General features: G+C 37.6%; 7 protein-coding genes across 7 annotated transcripts; 2 read left to right on the top strand and 5 right to left on the bottom strand.

Annotated features, from left to right (window-relative positions):
* Positions 1-736: 736 nt before the first annotated feature.
* On the bottom strand, positions 737-1,437 carry CBG05231 (the record flags this gene model as incomplete). Its single annotated transcript, XM_002645503.1, has 5 exons — positions 737-815; positions 865-1,018; positions 1,069-1,159; positions 1,204-1,326; positions 1,384-1,437. The coding sequence occupies 5 exons, from the start codon at positions 1,435-1,437 to the stop codon at positions 737-739; spliced, it is 501 nt and encodes a 166-aa protein (XP_002645549.1).
* A 2,691-nt stretch (positions 1,438-4,128) lies between these two features.
* CBG28010 lies at positions 4,129-4,502 on the bottom strand (the record flags this gene model as incomplete). The annotated part of the gene is made up of 2 exons (XM_045240379.1): positions 4,129-4,299; positions 4,344-4,502. 2 exons carry the CDS (start codon positions 4,500-4,502, stop codon positions 4,129-4,131), a joined length of 330 nt encoding a protein of 109 aa, XP_045098405.1.
* Positions 4,503-5,825: 1,323 nt separating this feature from the next.
* CBG05229 lies at positions 5,826-8,362 on the bottom strand (the record flags this gene model as incomplete). The annotated part of the gene is made up of 13 exons (XM_002645502.2): positions 5,826-5,975; positions 6,044-6,139; positions 6,183-6,291; positions 6,340-6,503; positions 6,549-6,770; positions 6,814-7,060; positions 7,105-7,193; positions 7,237-7,376; positions 7,440-7,552; positions 7,599-7,694; positions 7,748-7,894; positions 7,941-8,062; positions 8,108-8,362. 13 exons carry the CDS (start codon positions 8,360-8,362, stop codon positions 5,826-5,828), a joined length of 1,950 nt encoding a protein of 649 aa, XP_002645548.2.
* A 2,462-nt stretch (positions 8,363-10,824) lies between these two features.
* CBG28009 lies at positions 10,825-14,850 on the top strand (the record flags this gene model as incomplete). The annotated part of the gene is made up of 5 exons (XM_045240378.1): positions 10,825-11,034; positions 12,768-12,985; positions 13,030-13,425; positions 14,258-14,450; positions 14,815-14,850. The coding sequence occupies 5 exons, from the start codon at positions 10,825-10,827 to the stop codon at positions 14,848-14,850; spliced, it is 1,053 nt and encodes a 350-aa protein (XP_045098404.1).
* A 727-nt stretch (positions 14,851-15,577) lies between these two features.
* On the top strand, positions 15,578-17,033 carry CBG28008 (the record flags this gene model as incomplete). Its single annotated transcript, XM_045240377.1, has 5 exons — positions 15,578-15,805; positions 15,852-16,084; positions 16,127-16,507; positions 16,556-16,751; positions 16,800-17,033. 5 exons carry the CDS (start codon positions 15,578-15,580, stop codon positions 17,031-17,033), a joined length of 1,272 nt encoding a protein of 423 aa, XP_045098403.1.
* A 245-nt stretch (positions 17,034-17,278) lies between these two features.
* On the bottom strand, positions 17,279-17,783 carry CBG05227 (the record flags this gene model as incomplete). Its single annotated transcript, XM_002645501.2, has 2 exons — positions 17,279-17,656; positions 17,736-17,783. 2 exons carry the CDS (start codon positions 17,781-17,783, stop codon positions 17,279-17,281), a joined length of 426 nt encoding a protein of 141 aa, XP_002645547.2.
* A 994-nt stretch (positions 17,784-18,777) lies between these two features.
* On the bottom strand, positions 18,778-20,414 carry Cbr-str-10 (the record flags this gene model as incomplete). Its single annotated transcript, XM_002645500.1, has 5 exons — positions 18,778-19,067; positions 19,275-19,455; positions 19,510-19,906; positions 20,051-20,163; positions 20,211-20,414. 5 exons carry the CDS (start codon positions 20,412-20,414, stop codon positions 18,778-18,780), a joined length of 1,185 nt encoding a protein of 394 aa, XP_002645546.1.
* Between the last annotated feature and the right edge of the window lie 231 nt (positions 20,415-20,645).

Here is a 20,645-nt window from a genome sequence, read left to right as displayed (position 1 = left end):
CAGTATTTCAAATGATACCGTTTTGTAGTACTCGTGGAGCTCTATCATATCTAATTGAGTTGGTTCGAAAACATTGATTCTGAAAAACGTTATGACAGGGCCCGCGAAGGCCCGGCAAAGGCCCGGATTACAAGTATGCAGTTAGACACTTTTTGATATATTTCACAAAAACCAAGATAATCAAGCTCAACGTTTTAAGTTACGTTAATCTAGGCCCAAGACAATTGTTACGTCAGAAAGTGCTAAAAATGCATTTTCTGAAGCACCAATAAGGTGGAAAAACTTGCTTTCAAGACCATACATTCTGGAATTTCGCCAGAATACTACACTTTTTGCCATAATGCTACCATCCAAATTGGAGAGAATCGATTTTGGTCTAATTCTAGTTGCCATTTACCCCCTCATGTAACAAGGATGTCTCATTATCTTTTTTAACGTGGCAACTCCAGTCAGCCATCAACTCTCTTCGTTAAATAAGAAACGGCGTCTTCTCTAATAGTTTTCTTAATAAATTTAGAACAATAATAATAATAATAATAACTTTATTCAATTAGTTCGTCATTGTTTAACAAGCCAAATGCTCCATTTGGTATACTGTTCTCTCCAACTTTGCTTATGCGTGTCAACATTCGATTAAAATACTTGGGTTAAAAAAATGAGATATTAAAAATAAGATAATCAGGGAAAATGAGAAGGAAGATGAAGAATAAAAGAATGTCTTCGATGTGGAATGTATCTATTGGAGCATTTCTTTTTGGACGACGTCAGCGGAATACTTGATTGCTTCCTTCTTGACACGCTTCTCGTACTCAGCTCTGAAAAATTCAACATGCTTGCGGCGAATATACTTAAAATAATTCTAACCTGTTTTGGCAATAGATTTGGTATGCTTCGGCTTGGGCTGGATCTTCAATATTTGGATTATTCAGCAGATCTTGAATTCCAATGAGAAGCTGTTTGATACCGATTGATGGTTTCCAGTCTTTGTGCTCATCCAGAAGCGACAAGCAAACTGTTCCTGAAATTTTCAAATTGCCATATTGAAAATGAAACTTGGGCGGAAAGTACCTGATGGATAGACATTTGGGTGAAATAGTGGAGGCACGAATTTGCACTTTGGTGGAGTTGATGGGAAATCATCTTTGAAGACCATTCGAATCTAAGATTTGGATCGTTTGTCCGGAATTATTTTGTCCTACTTACTCGGTAGAGTCCACCCTCCCAGATGGTATCTTTTCTTCCAGGAATTGCACAGTCCCAGTTGAAGAGGTCCAAAGTTCCGTCTGCTTTCTTGGTTGGCTTGGCTATGAATCCGAATGGATGATCCTGGAATGTGTCAGATGAATAATACAAAAAATGTTAAAGTTTCGATTTTTCAATTACCTTTCTCCATAGTTTTCGCTCTTCTGCGAGACGACCTCCGGCGATACCCGCCATCTTATTCGGATAGAAACTGAAAAAAATCTTTAAAATTGACAAGAAGAAGGAAGAAGACTAATCGGGAAAGCTAATAGAGTTAAAAATTTGTTTTCTGTGTTCAAGCAAATTCATTAAATACTAAATAAAGTTAACACATTTACAGTGCCGGCCTTAAGTATATGAAAAAACATGTTTTTCAGTTGGTTTTTGACATTTTCAGGAGCCTGAAGCTCGGCTGTTAAGTGTCGGATTCCTTCGAAAATTCTGGAGGTTAACAGGCCTAGATTGAAAACAGTGCATTCACAGAAATTTTTGAAAATTCCTAGTTTTTCACTTAATCGCCATTTTCTAAATGACACCCTTTTTTGCCTAATTCCGTTCTGGAAAAGTGAAAAAACCAGGTGTCTTTCGGAAATCGGTAAATAACTGAAAAACTATAAGATATTTCAAAAAAAATTCTAAGAATGCGAATTTTTCAATCTAGATCTGTTAACCTCCAGTATTTTCAAAGAGATACGACACTTGACAGCCGAGATCTGAAAAAAGACTCCTGAAAAAGCCAAAAATCAACTGAAAACACGTTTTCCGTAAGTTTATGGCCGCCACTGTGAATTAGAGCAGATAGAAATATGAAGAAATCTTAAAAATGAGGTCTAGATCTAGATACAAATTCAAAAAAATTGAACGCATTTGTTGGAAAGGGACATCATATAATTACTGTTAAACATTTTTCGCAACCAACGTGAATCAAGTAAAAGGAGTACAGGAAAGAAAAAATGCAGAGGAAGCATAGACTGACAAAAATCGGCGGATGTAATAGCTTGTCCAGAGGGGCGCGATTGCACCATCGTTCAAATTTCACCGGTTTTTTGCCGCTAACTTTTCTTTTTTTTTCATTTATGTTTGTTTGCAATCATTTTTGATCAATTTCTTCCGGAATCTTTTAGAAAAAAAATATGAAATTCAAATTATTACTTTTCCGCTTTTCATTTTCACAAAAGCTCCGTTTTTCGTTTTATACTTAGCTAATTTTTTAAATTTCGCCGATTTACGCAAATTTCAATACATTTTCACTGAAATGTATGTATTTTTCTGGAAATTTCTGAAAAAAAAACTCACTAAAAATTATCGAAAATTGACAGAGGTAAATGAAAAGGAAAGTTGATTGCAAAAAAATGTGAAAGTCGAACGAGGGTGCAATCGCGCCCCCCTGGACAAGGTAATGCAGCCGTCCGCGTGCAAAATACAGGTTGGGGATCGATGGAAAAACTTCAGAAAGGTCTATATCTAAATTCGAAGTCAGACAAATTGATAGCTATTCTTGGAAAGGAACATATAGTTTCTGTTAAAAATGTTTCGAAATCAACGAGAATCAAGTAAAAATAGTACAAGAAAGGAGAAATGGAGAGGAAACATGTATATTACAAGAAAGAAGCCCCTAACATTTGAAAATAGGAAAGCGCGCCGAAAAATCTATAAAGAGGGCGTCACCACCGCCCGTGTTTTTCAATCAATAAGTGCAATGTGCGCGCGCGGTTTTCGCAAAAAAAAGCTCATGTGTTTTTCGCGACACTAGAGAAATAACAACTGGACCTAAATTTCTCAAAATTTGATAGATTACAAGAAATAACAGCGCGGTGAGTGATGCGCGGTGGTGATTTTGCCTTTTTTCGAAACATTGATTTTGAAGTCTTCTGGAGACCTTCAGGGTAGTGGACAGAGAAGGGTGGTGGGCACAGAGGGGTGTTGGGCCAGAAAGGGCAAAGGAGAGAGAACGAAAGCAGGAGAGGAGAGTGAAACTCACACACACACACACGTGCACGCAAACCACATTAGCTGTGGTCACCGTGGTGTAGCGGTCAACACACCACGAATAGAAAGAAACGCGAGCCATTTTGCTTCTTCTTCTTCTTCAAAGAAGAGGGGCACTGGCCATCTGCCTGCGACGAAAAGACTATAGAGAAACAAGAGATTCAGAACGCCGTTTCTCGAAGGTTCCAATCTCTCAGAAAAGGACACTCAAATGAGTCTTATTGGACGTTAGAACCACCTTGCAGCCATTGCATGAAAGTCCCCTCTGCGTTTTGCTTCTCGCTGAGTAAAAAAACATCTTCTCCGATAAAATATGATTTGTCATCGAAATTACAACGAAGCCAGGACAAAAAAAGAAGACGACAGCTACCGTATCTCAAATGTCAACATTTGGAATTTTTTTTGATGTCACCTAAAAGAAGAAAAGCTGGAGAAAAATTCGAAAACTTTGAGAGATGGAGGGTCAAAGAAACTAATTGCACTCTAATCAAGAAGCTCTCGAGAAGAAGGCAATCCCCGAGATGATAATCGGTTGCATCAGTCAATTAATTGGTCCGAGAACAGATGGTCCAGCCATTAGAACCGCTTGTGGATTAACCACAATAAGGAGACGGAACAAGTACATGTTACTCCGTAATTAGAGAAAAAAATTGAAGATAATCCATTGACTGACATATGTCTCCCCCCCCCCCCCCCCCCTCAAACGCAAATTCCCCCACCTAAACGCTTACCTCGAATTCGACCATCACAGGGGAGTCTTATTAGAATAGGAAGGTGCTTTATTGAAATCTTAGACATAGGTCGCGGTCGTTTCAAACGACTAAATTCAGGTAAGAATTAAAATTTCTAGCTGGAAATGAACTTTCCCGTCTTAATTTGGCTGCGTACGTTTAACAATCAGCCAAGTAAAAACAATATTATAGCCCCCAAGAGGTATCCCCCCCCCCTTGTTCGACATTTCAACTTTAGCTTTGGATGCTTTAATCCCCAAGAGCCCTTGATGAGAATGGTTAGAGGTTTATGATCCGCATGGCAGTCAGAAATGGGGTTTACATTGGGATTCACGTTCTGAAATATATGTGTTATTGGACAACAAACATGTTGTATTTTACCGGCAGAATTTCTTCGTCATGAAAATTGTAAACTGGCAGCTCATACTTATCCCAATAGCTTAATTTGGTGTTTTTCTCGCATATTTGATGGACAGAACTTTTGAAGATCTGTTGATGAGGATCAAAGAAGTGTAGAGGGGTGACGACAGAAAACAGCATGGTCAACCCCAGAACGATAGAAAACAACGAAAAATCGTTTTATGATGAGATTTGTCGAAAAAGTGTATCGGATCGATTCTAGGTTTCTAGCCATATTCGAGCTGGAAAATCAGAAAGTATTAGAACGAAATTCACAATTCGATGAATGAATTGAAAAACAAAACAGAACGACAAGTCAGAACTGTCTCAAACAGTAATAAAACTAAGGATTTTAACAAAAGCTGACAAGTTTTACGTCTCATCGAGTTCAAATGTACAGCAAACAGAAACATGGTTTATGAGGGGACTCACTATCATACAACCATGGTAATAAAATCTTGACAAGGTATTCCAACTGATAAAACTCACAACGGAAAACAGGTGCATATTATATCTTTGTATGTAGACACGTTCACTGTCGAACTGAATTTAAGACCTGCTGTTCACGGTGCAGAAAATTTTAAAAATGTTTCAGCAGCAAATTTGAATCGGGCTCAACCGGTGTTATCCAATTTTTTTGATACTTTTCCAGTAAAATGATTATAAATGAAAGAAAGTTGAAAAACTCTATAGAGGGAAATTTGTTTCACAAAATGGAACAGTTTTAAATTTCAAAGGTGGTCTTCAAACTATATACACAACGCTTTATTAACAATTCGGTTGCAATGATTGCTTCAGAAACTCGATTTTTAAAGATGTTCATTGAAGCAATGTTCGATGATTTAAAAAATTAGTGTTGAAGCATCGATTTGTTTGTTCCCACTAATACAATTCACTTGAATATTAAATTCCATTTTCAGGAATCTGAACAGTTGCGAAGAGTGAGCCTTGGGTTTCAGGAAAAAATATATGTAATCCCAAAGGATCATTCATACGTTTGGGCACACAGAAAAATTAAGTAAATTAAAAAACCTAACATTATTACATATTTGAAACATAGTTTTGAGTCTCGGAACCCCTCTCGCCATATTCATCTTGTACTGTAACGCGCTTCGCTTTTCACCCATCGATTCAATTATAAATGTATGTAAGGGTCTAGCTGGCTAGACGCAAAGATCTATATATGAATGAGATTTTATCCCAGAAGATATAGAAAACCTGAGGACGATTTGCAAACTATCTTGAGCGAACTTTTGATTTTCAGTAAAAAACTTCGTTATTTTTTTAATTTTGCGAGATTTTCAAATTTAGCCTTTGTTTCAATTCAGAACCCAAATATTTTCAAACGTTAAAATTGTATCAATTTTTTTCAAACAATGAAGGAATATTAAATAATAACCCGGAGAAAGCTGATATAAAAAAACAAAGCAGAAAGGTTATTTCAAGAAGTGAGAAATTCGATAATCACCAATAAGTTTCGTTCTGGTTTTTACAGTAACAATACGGACGATGATGCTCCGAACTAATGCAATTTGCCGTATTCCAGTATGAGTTAGTTCTTTCTATCATGCCCAATACTCGAACTTTTCCTGTCGGAAGAATCTTCACGTTTGCCTACAAATTTGATTTTTTGGTCGCATCTCGAAAAAAAAACAAACAAACACAAAAATTACAGTACTCACTTTGAATATCGCTTGGCTTGGAAGTTTCATTTGAACAACGGCGGTGTAAAGAGAGGAGCCATTTAAACTCTGATCGAATTTAAGCAATGAGAATATCTGAAGACAGTTACAGAATTAACAGAAATGAATGTTCACTCACTCGATCCACTTTCATCTCTATACAATGTTTTGTGAGTTTTCCTTCTTGCAACTCTTCATTCACTGAATACGCTATCTGGTCTCCTATGGACAATGCTAATCGACTTTTCCTAAAAACAAAAGATTTTTGTTTCAAAAAAAAAAACAAGGACCCTTACGTCGAGACTGCAGTTTTATTGAATTGACAAATGCAATACTGTATAGGAATTGGTGTGTTTTTACAATTCCTAATAATATTTGGTTGCTCTCTTAAATAAGAGTATCCTTTCTCTCCTGAAATTTCTAGAGGAGCAGTGTCCGCAAAATCACTGGTTGATTGAAACTGCAATAAACAGGTTGAAATAAGTTTTTAATTGGACATGAAAACCTTCAGAATATCTAGTAATGCTGATCTCGTGTCAAAATGTGTTTGCAATTTCCTTGCATTTTCGCGCATCACACTCAACATTCTTGAATTTTTTCTCAATTCCTTTGGAATGGAAATAGATAGAAACGGGTTGTTGACATCAAGAGCACCAACAAAAGTCTTTCGAACGTTTCCAAATCGGAGTCCATGATCTCCCATGAAAAATACAAACGAATTGTCTAACTGAAAATGAATCCACACGATATTATCTAAAAGATAAACTCACTTGTTTCCTGTGTTTTACCAGAAAACTGTAAAAATCGTTATCCGAATGGGCGATGCTGTTCTCTGTGTCGTGCCCAAGAACTGACAGCCATACCCAACTGAACTTTCTTTGGTCCGGATAAGCATCAAGAAATTGTCCCAAGTAATCCAACAATGTATGATGATATTCTCTGCACATATCTCCATTTAGGTGATTTTTTGTCACTTCCACACCATGATTCTTTCGTTCCATTGCATTTTGAAACGGTCTGCAAGTAATTTAGGTCGAGCAGAAACCGTTTTCATGATTTACCGCATGTAATGGTCAATTGGTGGCTTATCAAAACCTTTACAGTTGGGCCAGTTCAAAGTTCCTTCTGCCCAATCCTCTGCTAACAACGTCTATAAAAATATGTCTTCTTTTTATCTGGAAGTGTTGTTGTACCTTGTATCCGTAGTTTTGAAACTCATGAAATAGAGATGTCTCATTATCTTTGTAAACGTTGCACATGTACTCCTGAGTCCAATCAGGCGCTACATTCTCTTCATCAAATAGTGAACGGTCTAATTTCTCCAGGAGTTTCCCTGCAAAAATCAAGAAGTTTCAACATTTTTATCAACTGTCAGAATTAGTTTTCTTCAACTCACCAAACCAAAGAGCAGCGCCATTCGGTCTACTGTTATCACCCACTTTGTTGATGTACGGAAAAATTACAGCATCCATGTGATTCGACATGTATGTTATTGTGCGTGGGAGTGATCTGAATCAAAATGACGTTTTATTTGAATGACTTTATTAATATATACCTTCTGGCTTGTGAATAAGCCAAAGAGTCGATCAAAATTACTGTAACATCGTACTGTTTCCATTTCTTGGTTACAACTTCCGGTTTTTTTTGTTGTCTGAAAGCTGAGATTTTTTTCTAAAAATACGTTTGAAAACCAATGATGCTTACGTTGGAATGACTTGAGTGTGAAGATATCCATATACATCTGTACCATTCTTTGCACACACGGCTTCTAGAACTTCACAATCAACTGGACCAGGTTTATAACTCCAATTGCCTATTTTGTTTACTCTTTCCGATTTATGCCAGTGGCATCTGTAATTTTAGATACTCCAAAAATACTGACTCGATTCTTATTTACCTTGTTCTACATTTCAACTTCAGTCTTGAGTATTTCAGGTCCCACGAGCCATTGATTGGAGTAGTAAGAGGTTTGTAATCCGGATTACAGTAAGGAATAGGGTTTTCGTTTGGTTCCACATACTGAAAAAAAATGTTTGATTAGTCAGTATAAATTCCAAATCTTACCGGCAAAATTTCTTCATCATAAAAATCATAAACTGGTAGCTCACACTTATCCCAATAATTGGTTTTGGTTATGTTTTTTGTTATTTGACGGGAAGAACCTCCAAAAACTGGTCGATGAGCTACAAAATAATGCTGAGGTGTGAGCACAGGAACCAGCATAGTGAATCCGAGAATAATGAAATATGTTGCAAAACATCCCGTTACAATAAGAGCTCTCCAAGGAATGTAGTAAACAGCTTTTAGTTTGCTAGTCATTCGTAAGCTGAAACATAGCAAAAAATAGCAATGATTAGCATACTTGTAATCCGGGCCTTTCCCGGGCCTTTGCGGGCCCTGCCATAGTTTCTTTCAGTATCAATATTTTTGTATTAACTAAATTAGATATGACGAGTACTACAAAATGGCTCTGTTTGGAATAGTGTATCTTGTCAGTGAACGGAGCTACAAACCAAACAGAGCGAAAAAAGCAGGATGCCTGCAACTTTGTTCATAGACAAGATACATTGTTATGAATAGTATCATTTTGTAGTACTTGTTGAGTTCTATCATATCTGATTCAGTCGATTCAAAAAATTAACTCTACAGGAAACTATGGCAGGGCCCGCAAAGGCCCGGGAAAGGCCCGGATTACAAGTATGTTAATTAGAAATTTGATAAATCATTTTTCAAACTAAAATCCTAATTAAGAAAAATAAAAATTTCATTTTTTCAGGGTTAAAAAAGTGACAACAATTGAAATTAAAAAATGACCAGATAAGGTAGAACACAAATGAAGAAATATAACAATGTTTTTAAACTGATAAGACTGTAAACGCGAGGTAAATATCAAATTGTTTGTACTGCATTTCGATTTCCTGGTTTGTATTTATAGCGACCACGCATTTTTGACTGGTAGTTCTAATCATTATTGACTGGTAGTTCTAACACACTACGGATATTTTCAAACTACTTCTCAGTCACAGAACATTTCTAGTTTTAACACATCTCTTAATCTAAAAACAGATCTGTAAACACCAAATAGTGATCTGTCGAGCTAGCTACACACTACGAAAATGTTCATTGGCGGCTCTCAACACATCTCTAACGCGAGCAACACACCACTGTTATAATATTGTAACACATTACAATTGTCAAAGAATAAAAAAAATTGTTATCCAAATTCCGGCACTAGTCAAAAAATATGGCACAATCCTACTCGACGACAACTCCATGTCACATGTTGCAACCATGACGGCTCAAAAACGGAATACGTTGGGTTACAAAATTATTGGTTATCCACCATACTTGCCGGCATTTCCTCAATTGATTACCACATTTTCAAACATCTTAATAACTTCCCCAAAGAGAAGCACTTCATTAAAGACGACTATGCAAAATAGGATTCCAAAGTTTCGTCACTTCCTGGCTCTCTGGTTTCTATCATCATGTAATTTTCAAAAATGCATGTTGTAGGCAAAAAACTACAGATTCGAATGATGCGTAGTTTGTTTAATGAACATGAGTTTTGCTGAAGTTATCTCGTTTAAAGAGTGGTACCAAAAAACGACATTATTTATGGAACACCCTAATAAGAGGTAAAAAAGAATATTACACAAAACTGATTAGAAATTGAATCGGTATTGGCTCTAAATAACTAAAACAAAACAAAAAGCACAAGTTCCGGTCTAGCTCGACTAGTCCTAGCTATGGTTGGAAGGTCGTTGTTGTTTCCACAGTTTTTTTTTGGCTTCCATAGCGACTTTGGGCCGCCATGTTTTCGATGGTTTGGTTCGGCGGGACAGTAGACAGTTTTGCTGTTCAATTCTCCATTTTTTTATATTCTAATTTCCTTTCGTGCTTTTCAAAATTCCAGACTTTCATACTCCCAATCTTTCCAATTATCCGAATATCCAAACAACCAGAATTTTTTGTTTAGGGAGCTCTTCTATTACATGTTTTACGGAAAGTTGTAAAAATAAATATGAACTAGCATGCCTGACACCTACAGGAAAGAATTTCGAATTTTTCAGTGGGAAAAGTTAATTCAAGTAACATCCAACCGCACAATTTTATCATTAAAGTCATATTCTTTTCGCTTTCAGATGCGGGTCTCGATTGTTTTTCTTTTTCAGAAAATTAGCATAATTTTCAAATTTTCTGTTTTTAGTACGAAGAATCTCAGCATTTTTCGACAATTCTAGAATCCATGAATCTCGACTTAAAGGTCAGGATCTCGATATGAAAGTCTTCAGAAACGTCAATGACTTCCACCAGTTTCTCGTCCCGTTCCAAACAACCGTTTCGCTCGGGAATCCCTGACATGAGCTTTTATACCTTCTTATGTTCTTCCATTAAGCTCAATGAGCCTTCACATCATCCCCAAAGTCACACTGAGAACAACGTCATTTTCAAATAAATCCTTCTCATGCATCCTCCCACTCGTTTTTGGAAGGCTAGCAAGAGAAGAAGTGAAGAGGGAAAAGGTGCCTCTTGGTATTATGTGCTCCAACGCACATAAGGAGATGAAGGAGGGGAGCCAAACCTCTGCGTCCCTGTTCGCTATTTGTAGCCGTCGTGAGGCGGACGCGAGCGTCCCATTGATTTTTCCTCCTTGGCTCCTTCCCATTTTTATTTCTCTCCCTTTCTTTCATTTGGCTCATGTTCTCAACTCCGATTTCATTTGTGTTCCCTGACATTTCCTTGTTTCCTTCTTATTTTCTGTTAGTTATTCCTACAGGATGTTTCAAACGACGTCAGTCAAAGCTCCACCAGTCAATGCTGGAAAAGATAACAGCGAACTTCTCAAGTACGAGCTCGACACCATGAAGCGGAAGAACCTTGAATCGATCGAGCGTCGTTATGGAATCCCAACACACAAGATCCTAATCTCAAAGCCTGATATCACGGCTTTGACGGATCACTACAAGGCTTTGGCTTTAATCGAGCACGTGAGTTGGTGGGATTTATGACCGTGGATTAGGATTTTTTCTAGATCTCAATTTTTTAATCCGTTCTTTTTTCTTCATATTTTCTCAAGTCCACCGACCCTTAATCCATCTGATTCTATTCTCAGTTCAGCTTTTCTCTCAACGAGGCTCTTTTCCTGATTTAATCTCGAGATCTTCATCGTGTTGCTTCTCAGCTCTCACGTTTCCATTGACAACCACCGCGCCGGCAAACTTTTTTGGGAATCTTGAGCCGTAGATTGAATTCGTGGCAACAAGGAAATTGCTAGCTAGATATTAAATAGAAGAGACAGATTGATATTATGCGCGATTGATAACTACCGAAATTTCGAAAAGTGAGCTGGGAAATTAACATGTGGAAACTCAGATGTTCTCGCTTTGTCATGGAGTTTCAGTAACAACAAAACTGTTACGTCGCATATAAAGATTCAGAAGCTTAGATTCATGGGGTTAAAAAACAATTCAAAATAGTCTCGAGTATCCCAGGATTTTCAATAAGCCCAGTCGAAACCAGTGCGTCCGTACCCTCTAGCTCATCAAGAACTGCAAAGATTCGTACCACTTTTCGAGGCTAAAACGATTGGTTTTTATTTCTAAAAATCCGCAATACTTATTTTGCGGGTCTCAACGCGCCAGAGGTGTACGGTCGAACTGGTTTTGACTGTGCAAATTGAACATCCTGGTAGTCTGAACGGCACTTTGGACTGCTGTCAGGGCCCCAGAAATTTTAGATTCGGGAACTTTGGACGCGGAATCAGCTCTCATTGAGGGAAATAGACCTGAAATCTTTTAACTATCGTTTTCCGTCTCTCATATCAAATTCATATTCGAGTAGCTTCTAATTTCTTATTGTCATGTTCGCAGGTTGATTTGTTGAAAACTCATGATTATGTTTAGAATACAATGAGAATTCGTTTATAGAAATTACCAAGTTCTTGAGATATAAGAAGGAGCGATTTTCAAAATTTTCAATTTTCATCCCAAATCACTTCGATTTCCAAAATTTCTGTGAAGTTTCAGTAAAATCACGTGAATTTCCAAAATCCCAGAACTCGAACCGTTCGAGTTCTGTGAAAAATCCCAGAAATTGCCGTTCAATTTCTGTGAATCACGTAAAATTTCCAAATTCCCAGAAATTTTGGAAATCGAAGTGATTTGGAATGAAAATTGAAAATTTTGAANATCGCTCCTTCTTATATCCAGAATCATATCCCTAAATGACCATTTAAGTTGAGAAGAGAAGGTCAATGTTTAGTTCCTGAAAAAGCATTTACTGGTTGTCTTTTGGTACGAAACTTCTTGAGGTCATAAATCAATTAAAGAGCTATATTTTTGTAGTTGACAACTTTTTTGTACAATCTTTAGCTGGAGGGATATCTCATGTCAAACGGAACACACCACAGAAATTTCAAATAATCACTGACATTGGTGAAAAAAGAGTGAAACGTTTTCACGCCACCTATCTTTCTGGAAAGTGATTGTAGAGAAAAGTTGTCGACTACAATACTAGAATTCTATACTTGATTTATAATTCCAGAATATGTTAGAACAAACAAACAAGTAATAAGCACTTTTCCAGACACCTAAAGTTGACCTTTTTCAACTGAAACAGTCATTTAGGTATAAAATTTTGGCCAGCACTGTAATTGTAACATCCTGAATCGATAGACGTTGAAAACTTCCTATTTGATAGACGCTGGGATTGTTATCTTCAGGGTGGAAAATCGAACAAAAAGACAAGACACACGGCGAAAGCTCAACTCATCGAGAGGTTGAGCATGGCCATAGGTAAAGTTGGCACTGAAGTTTTGTCGGCGTTCGATAATGAAGTCAATCGCGTCGAAAAGCTTGTGCTTGAGATTATTGATGAAATCGTGTCAACCGAGAAAGACATCGAAACTGTTAGAGAAATGATTAAGTTCATGATTACAAGGTAAGAGTCAGAAATCTAGCCTCACATAAATGTTTCTCTTTCAGCAGCATCGAATCACAAAAGGAGTTCCACGAAATTCGACAAGCTCTTCAAAATCAATTCGATGAGAGCTACAACGCAGCGCATGCAATGATGAATACAATCAGTAGAGAATGGGAAGACTACAAACGTCTTCAAGTGTCAGAAGAAGAGAAAAATGTCATTGGCCAAAAGCTGACTCAAAAGCAGAATGCATTCAAATCGCTGTTCTTCAGAGCGCATGCATTCCGTTCAACTATCAGATCCATTTCTGCAGATATTTCTGATGAATTCCAGCCTTCAAAGGCAACAGTAGCTCCAGTTCTTCGTGAGCTCTCTTCTTTAGGCGTTACGCCGGAATACACTGTTATGACCGGACACGTCGGCCAATTTTTCTCATTGAGGCCGATTCATGCCTGCAAGTGAGTTGAATCGGTAGCTGAAAAGGATACACAAGCTACAGTACCGGTCATTAAGATGTTCAAAAACGCTTTTTTTCAGTTGATTTTGGTCATTTTAAGGAGTCTGGAGCTCGAATGTCAAGTCTCCGATAACTTTGACAGTTTTGGAGGGTCTAAAACAAACCTAGATTAAAAACTTTGCATTTACAGAGTTTTCCGAAAGATCCTAGTTTTTCTACGTTCTATCTGTTTTCAAAAGACACATGTTTTCAATACACTAACAGGCTTTAAAGGGGTGTCTTTAGAAACCTGAAAATACCTAAAAAAAAAGTAGGAGTTTCCAAAAACTTCTGCGAACGCTAAGTCCTTAATCTAGGTCTGTTTTATACTTTCCAAATTTCAAGTCTTCCGAAACTTGACAACCGAGCTCCAGACTCTTGAAAATTGTCAAAATGGCAGGAAATCCACTGAAAAATACGTTCTTATTAACCGGTACTGGGGATGTTAAAGTATAATTGGTTGCTATTCGATTGTTGATGATTCAAATTGCCTGATTCAAGCAACTGAACATGAAAACAAAAAATACTGAATGTTGACAACTCAAAATTGCGGTACAATAGTAGAAATAGCCGAGAAGCCGAAAGTTTCAAGTTAGCACTTTAAAAAATTATACCATTCACAGAATTGTATTTCAATGAGGTAAAATTTGCTCAAAAGTTGGTAAAAGTGGCAATGATTATGCTCGGAACGTTATCTTTAACATTCATCGTCGTTTTTCCCCCAATTTTCAAAAAAAAAATATTTAGTTTTGAGTGGTGCTATAACTCACCCAACCAATTTGATTTCTTTTCAGAGACGCATCAATTCCTGAAACTGCCCAAAGCCGTCTTGTAGAAGATATCACCGTCCTCTCAACCGATCAACTCAACTACACCACAAAACTACTTGTTCTTGCCAGACGTGCATGCGACTGCGAGTTCCAGAAACGTATTGAGCTCCAAAACGTGTTCATTCTACTCTCAAAAACCAACAAGAAAGATGACTTAGTAAGATTCCGTATTTACTCTAATAGAAGCCCGCCTGAGTCATCAACTTTAAGCTCAATTACCTCGATCTCTGTGAAAGATATCAAAAATTTGTCAACTGCAAAAACATTGGCATTGTGATAAATACTTTATCAGTTGGCTAATTTTTTATATCTTTTATAGAAGTCGAGATAGCCGAGATCAAAGTTGAGGGTTTGAGTAGGCCATTATTTTCTTCTCATGTTCGTTTCTTGTTGAAAACAAAAATTTAGGCGATGACGGGTATGGCAGAAATGGAAGATCTTTGTGGCCAGTTCAGAACTCACACTGCTCATTTCGAAGAGTGCATGAATTCAGATTTTATGATGTCATCGAGCTCTTGCAGAAACCAATGTTTCCAGATGATGAATTCGATGAGTGAACTATCCGCATCTAACCTTTCTAACCATTCCTTCTTACCATGTTTTTGTATCTGATACTAATCTAACCGTGTCCATTGATTTGCAAACCCGTTAATGTCCAAAGCTACAGTATTTTCATCATTTCAAAATGATTCATCAGAAACAATCACGATGTGATAATTTCAAATTTTCTCATTTCACAGATGTGCTCCAAGAGCTCTTATATTTTTTCAGAATATTTTTTTCGGAAGAAAAATGTCATTGAATGTTGTATAAATTATTTGGGGAATTGAATATCTCGTATGTTTACTGTTTTGAATTTGACGTTTCGAACGTTTATATATCTTTGATTCTGTATTTCAAACTGTTACTTTTAAACTTTTCTCGTTAGTTCATTCTTTCCATTTTCTTGAGATTTAATCTAGCAGACGTCCTTCCTTCTCACATCTTTTTTCTCTCCTAACTCTCTTCCCTCCGCAGCTATCAGCGAGGAGACGACAGAGAAAAGAGAAGAGTGAAAAAGAGTGTGCACGGGGCAAAAACCTTGAGACTTCTCTCCCTCGTTTCCTCACATCTGCCATTTGTATTCGTAGCAAAGCGGACGCGAGCGGCTTTATCGATTTTCTGCGCGTGCTCCTGTCTCTCTCATCTTTAACCTCTCTCATTCATTTTTGACTCTCCTTTTCAGATGATCTTCTTAATATTTTATTTATATATCTTTCTATTTTTTATTGGTTAATTTTCAGAATGGAAACATCTGGACAGTCGTCTTCACGACAAGCAAAATCAGCTGCTTTGTCTCGCTTCACCAAAACTAGCTGCAAGACGTTCCAAGATGAATTCGAAGCTCTGAAAGACAAGAATGATCACATCTTGTGTACTCGATATCCACGACAAACTCTCGAGATGCTTCTCAAGAAGCCAGATATGAAGAAAGTGGTCCACATGTACAGAAAACAAATGTTCGATGAGCAAGTGAGTTGTTATTCAGGAATCTCAGTCTATCTTTATACTGTTACAGTGCCGAAAAGCGGGAAAAGACCCAAAGCAATGTGGGTCACCACCAGTGGAGAACACCCCGGCAGTAAAGGCGTTTTGCAAGAAAACCAACGACTTTGATTTTGCTTCTCTCTCAAGTTATGCTGCTGAGATTGTGAACATTGAGAATCTCCTTACCGAGCTTCTTGAAAAAATGGAGCACAATGAGAAGGATCATGAATTGTCTAAAACGAACGCCCAGGAAATCATCAAAATGTGAGTGGCCGTAGAGACTGGGTCTTTAATAACATTTTTCAGTAATAGCGAATGGGAAAAACTAATGGTCAGACGTCGTGACTTGATTCAGGCGGCTATCGATGAGGCTCATCGCGAGTGTGATGAGATTTTGGCTAGCATTCCAACCGAGTTGCCAGACTCCACTAACAACTCAAATCAGTTTTACATCAACCAAGCACTTGAGCTCAAACGGACTGCTTTCAATGCTCATGCTGACGAATTGATTGAGATGCGCATGAAACTGGTCGAGTCTTATCCGGATACGGAGGGTGAGGGCGCCAGCAAACCAATGCAAGACGCCACAATCAAACTTCGGAAGATTTCCTCGGGCGAGGCACCATTCTCCAAAATGATCAAAGCACTGGATTTCTATCAGCCAATTGTGGCAAAAAAGAAGCTAGAGTGAGTTTCAGCAAGCAGACCAAATCCCAAATCTATAAAATTTTTCAGCGCTGACACAAAGCTTACTCAAGAGGCTGGAAATCGGTTGATGGAAGACGTCGCTTCTCTCTGCTCCAACGAGATCGACTATCATGAGCATCTACGGGAACTTGCTCGACGTGTCTGTGAAATGCACTTCTTCAAGCAAATCGAGGTTCAGAAGGTTCACGCGTTCCTTGATCAAACCCGTAAGAAGAACGACACGGTTTGTACAAGTTCTGGGCAGCGTTTTCTCATAATTTTCTATTTTCAGCTCATCAAATGCTCGGACCATCTGGAATTGCTCGAGAAACAGTTGGAAAAGTTCATCTACGAATTTGAGGACAACAAGAAATCCGACTTCGATGAAGTTCTGGAGGTTGAGAAGACCGAGGAAATGAAGGAGCACGAGTTGCGTCGTATGGAAATGATTCGTAATCACAGAATTTGTTTTGCTCAACCATTCCTCCAACCAATGTATTGTAAGAACGGAAGAAGACTTGTCTAAACTGCTCTCCTTTAATTTAACATCTAAGATCTCTCTTGCAGTCCAAAGATTTTCTCAACAATTATTTTTTTTGATGTGATTTCTCTTCTAATAATCCAGTTCCCATCACATGATCTCAATTCATATGCGATTCCATCCCAGTTGTATATATTCGGAATATTATTTATTTATTTATTTGTGAAGAAAAAAAACTAAACAAGGAATGAATTATTTGGAAAAAAAGACTGATTGCAGGTGAAATGCCTCTAACAAGGTAATTTTTCAAGTTGACGGGCTGATTGGCCTATACCAACTATACAGGATGAACGACCGTCTGAATTAATGATGAACTTCCATAACTTCAATATCCAGGTCACAACGACCCTGTCGTCTGGTTTCCTGAGTGTTCCACGCGATTCGTTTTGCAAAAGCACACGAATTTCCACAAACCGAGCAGTATTTCTGTAAAATCTTCCGTTCAATGTTACTTCAAGTCCATCGCAATCACGTTTAATTTTGTTCCTGTACTCAGATACTATGTACATGACCATGATTGAATCTGCAGCTGGGTATAAGCTGAATCCTGATAAAAGAACCTCAGTTGGCAGGCTCAACTCTATTTCAAATATTGAAGGTACTGTTATCTGAAATTATTGAAGGTACTGTTATCTGAAAAGAAAGTGGATTAGACAAATCACAGAAACACCCACATGTCGATCTAACCTGAAGCATTAAAGTTTTGAAGAGTTGTTTGTGATGATTTTTGTGCATTGTAGAGAAATTCTGAAGTTTTTCCTCCATTTTCGTAAACATTGAGTAACCACTATGGATCATTATCACAAATTGAATTGTCATTATAAAATACATATTCGCAATTGTCATCAGGTTCCACCATCGGACGTCACCACTAGAAGGATCGAATGCAACCAATGCCAGAGATGGTAGACTGTCAACACAGACATTGTAACGTAAAATCATCTCTTCCCGAAAATAGTTTTTCGCAACTTCATCAGTTTTGACAAAGTTATAAGCTCCAATTGCCCATTGTGCTCCAAAGTATAGAACATAAGCAACCCAAATTAAACTTCTCCATCCTTCGAAAAATTCCAGCTTATTTTCGCTGAAAACAGTAATTAATAGTTTTTTATCCAAGTTCTGTTTGTTCTTACTCGAAAACTGCCCAATATCGATACACGAATTGTATAGCGATAAGGCAAATTGTAGCAGCATATAAACCCTAGTAAACCACTGAAAAAAACTAACCGATGGAGACGGACATCATATTTGTGCTCAACCCAAATGGTCGACTCAACGTGAAATATATGGTAGCACAATTTAAAGAATGCATATTTTACTTCCAATGTAGCAAAAACCATTCCCACGCATGTGAAAATGATTACCATATCCTTTTAGCTTCCGAAAACTTTTTCAATGCAAAATACGTTCAGAAATGTTAAAATGAAGCCAGCAATGATGGAAGAGAGAAATCCAAAAATCGCAATTGCGTGGGAGAGAGAAACCCAAGAGAGGTAACTATCGGTAATTTTGAGAAGCGTCACTGGCTAAAAAACCAAAACATGAAAATTGTCTTCTTTATCTTGAATTATCTTCAAAAACAGGAAATTAATTACTGAGCATACTACGGAAAAACAAATGAAAGTGGAACACATCCGCTCAGATTCTTTATGTTCGTCACAAAAGTTGTTCTTTCAGAGCTTTCCACGAAATTCATCCAAATTATCATAGTACTGTAATTTTGTGAATTTTAAAGGTCGGGAGACATAAAAAACAAATCCTCGAAATCCTTATCGTGTAGGCCTCTTGAGTAGTTGAATTTGCCTCTTGAGTAGTTGGCCCGTTGTTGGAGATGCCGCGCCAATTCCGGCTGAGCCACGGTGGCTCGATTTGTGTCGCTTGCCGAATTTACACATGCAAATGGCACGATAGCCATGACTTCACTGAACACGGCTCGTTGCAGTTGCGATGTTCCTAATAAGCAAACTTTTGAGTTGACGGGCTGATTGGTTGAACCAGCTATGATGGATGAAAGAGCATCTGAATGAACGATGAAAAACGTTTCATGAGTTAATTTTCAGGCTTCATTGATTATAAGTAACTTCAAAAATAGTTTCAAAACGTTCCTGTCGTCTGGTTTCCGTGTTGTTCAACGCGGTTAGCTTTGCATAAGCACACGGATTTCCGCAAGGTGTTCAGTATTTCTGTAAAATATTCCGATCATTGTTATTTTGACTTTAAAACAACGACTTTTAAGCGTGTTCCTGTATTCAGCTACAATGTACATGACCATGATTGAATCTGCAGCTGGGTATAAGCTGAAGCCTGATAATAGAACACCGGTTGGTAGGCTCAACTGTATTTCAAGTAATGGAATATAAATAATGAAGGAGAGAGGTATGAATAGGAATATTGAAGGCACTGTTATCTGAAACGAAAATGGATTAGAAAAATCACAGAAATAGACACATGTCAATCTAACCTGAAGCATTAAAGTTTTGAAGAGTTGTTTGTGATGATTTTTGTGCATTGTAGAGAAATTCTGAAGTTTTTCCTCCATTTTCGTAAACATTGAGTAACCACAATGGATCATTATTGCATACTGAATAGCCATTATAAAAGACATATTCACAACCGTCATCAGGTTCCACCATCGGATGTCACCACTAGAAGGATCGAATGCAACCATTGCCAGAGATGATAGATTGTCAACACAGACATTGTAACGTAAAATCATCTCTTCCCGAAAATAGTTTTTCGCAACTTCATCAGTTTTGACAAAGTTATAAGCTCCAATTGCCCATTGTGCTCCAAAGTATAGAACATAAGCAACCCAAGTTAAACTTCTCCATCCTTCGAAAAATATTAGTTTGTTTTCACTAAAAACAACTAGTAGTTTTATCAGAATTCTATCATTTCTTACTCAAAAACTGCCCAATATCTGTACATAAATTGTATTGCAATCAGGCAAATTGTAGCAGAATAGAATCCCGTGTAAATAACTTAATTGAATCTTTCCAGACCTTGTAGAATTACGAAAAAACAAACCGAGGGAAGCGGACAGCATATTAGTGCTCAACCCAAATAGTGGACTCAATGTAAAATACAGGGTAGCAGAATTGAAAGAATGCATATTCTGGAAAAGAAACTGGAGAGAATGACTTCAGTTTCAAGCTACCGTACCGGAAAGAAAACTACTTCCAATGTAGCAAAAACCATTCCCAAGCATGTGAAAATTATCACCAAATACTTATAACTCCCGAAAACTTTCTTAACATAAAATAAGTTGAGAGATATTAAAATGGAGCCAGCAATTATGGAGGAGAGAAATCCAAAAATCGCTATTGCGTGGGAGAGAGAAACCCAAGAGAGGTAGCTATCAGCCATTGTGAGAAGCGTCACTGGCTTTGGAAGAACACAAAACGTTTTTCTCTGTTCTTCATCAATCATTTACTATAAAAACAGGAAATTAATTACTGAAGATACTACGAAAGAACCAATAGAAGTGGTGAACATCTACTCAAATATTTTACACGTCTATGTACTTGGTCACAAAAGTTGTTCTTTCCTATTTTCTCATGAATAGTGTTTGAGCTGGTACTGTACTTTTCGAACTCT

This window comes from Caenorhabditis briggsae, assembly GCF_000004555.2.
Source record: "Caenorhabditis briggsae complete genome, chrX, whole genome shotgun sequence".
Classification (NCBI taxonomy): Eukaryota; Metazoa; Nematoda; class Chromadorea; order Rhabditida; family Rhabditidae; genus Caenorhabditis; species Caenorhabditis briggsae.
The sequence above is the reverse complement of the archived record's forward strand: the minus strand, read 5'-3'. Positions and strand labels throughout refer to the sequence as shown.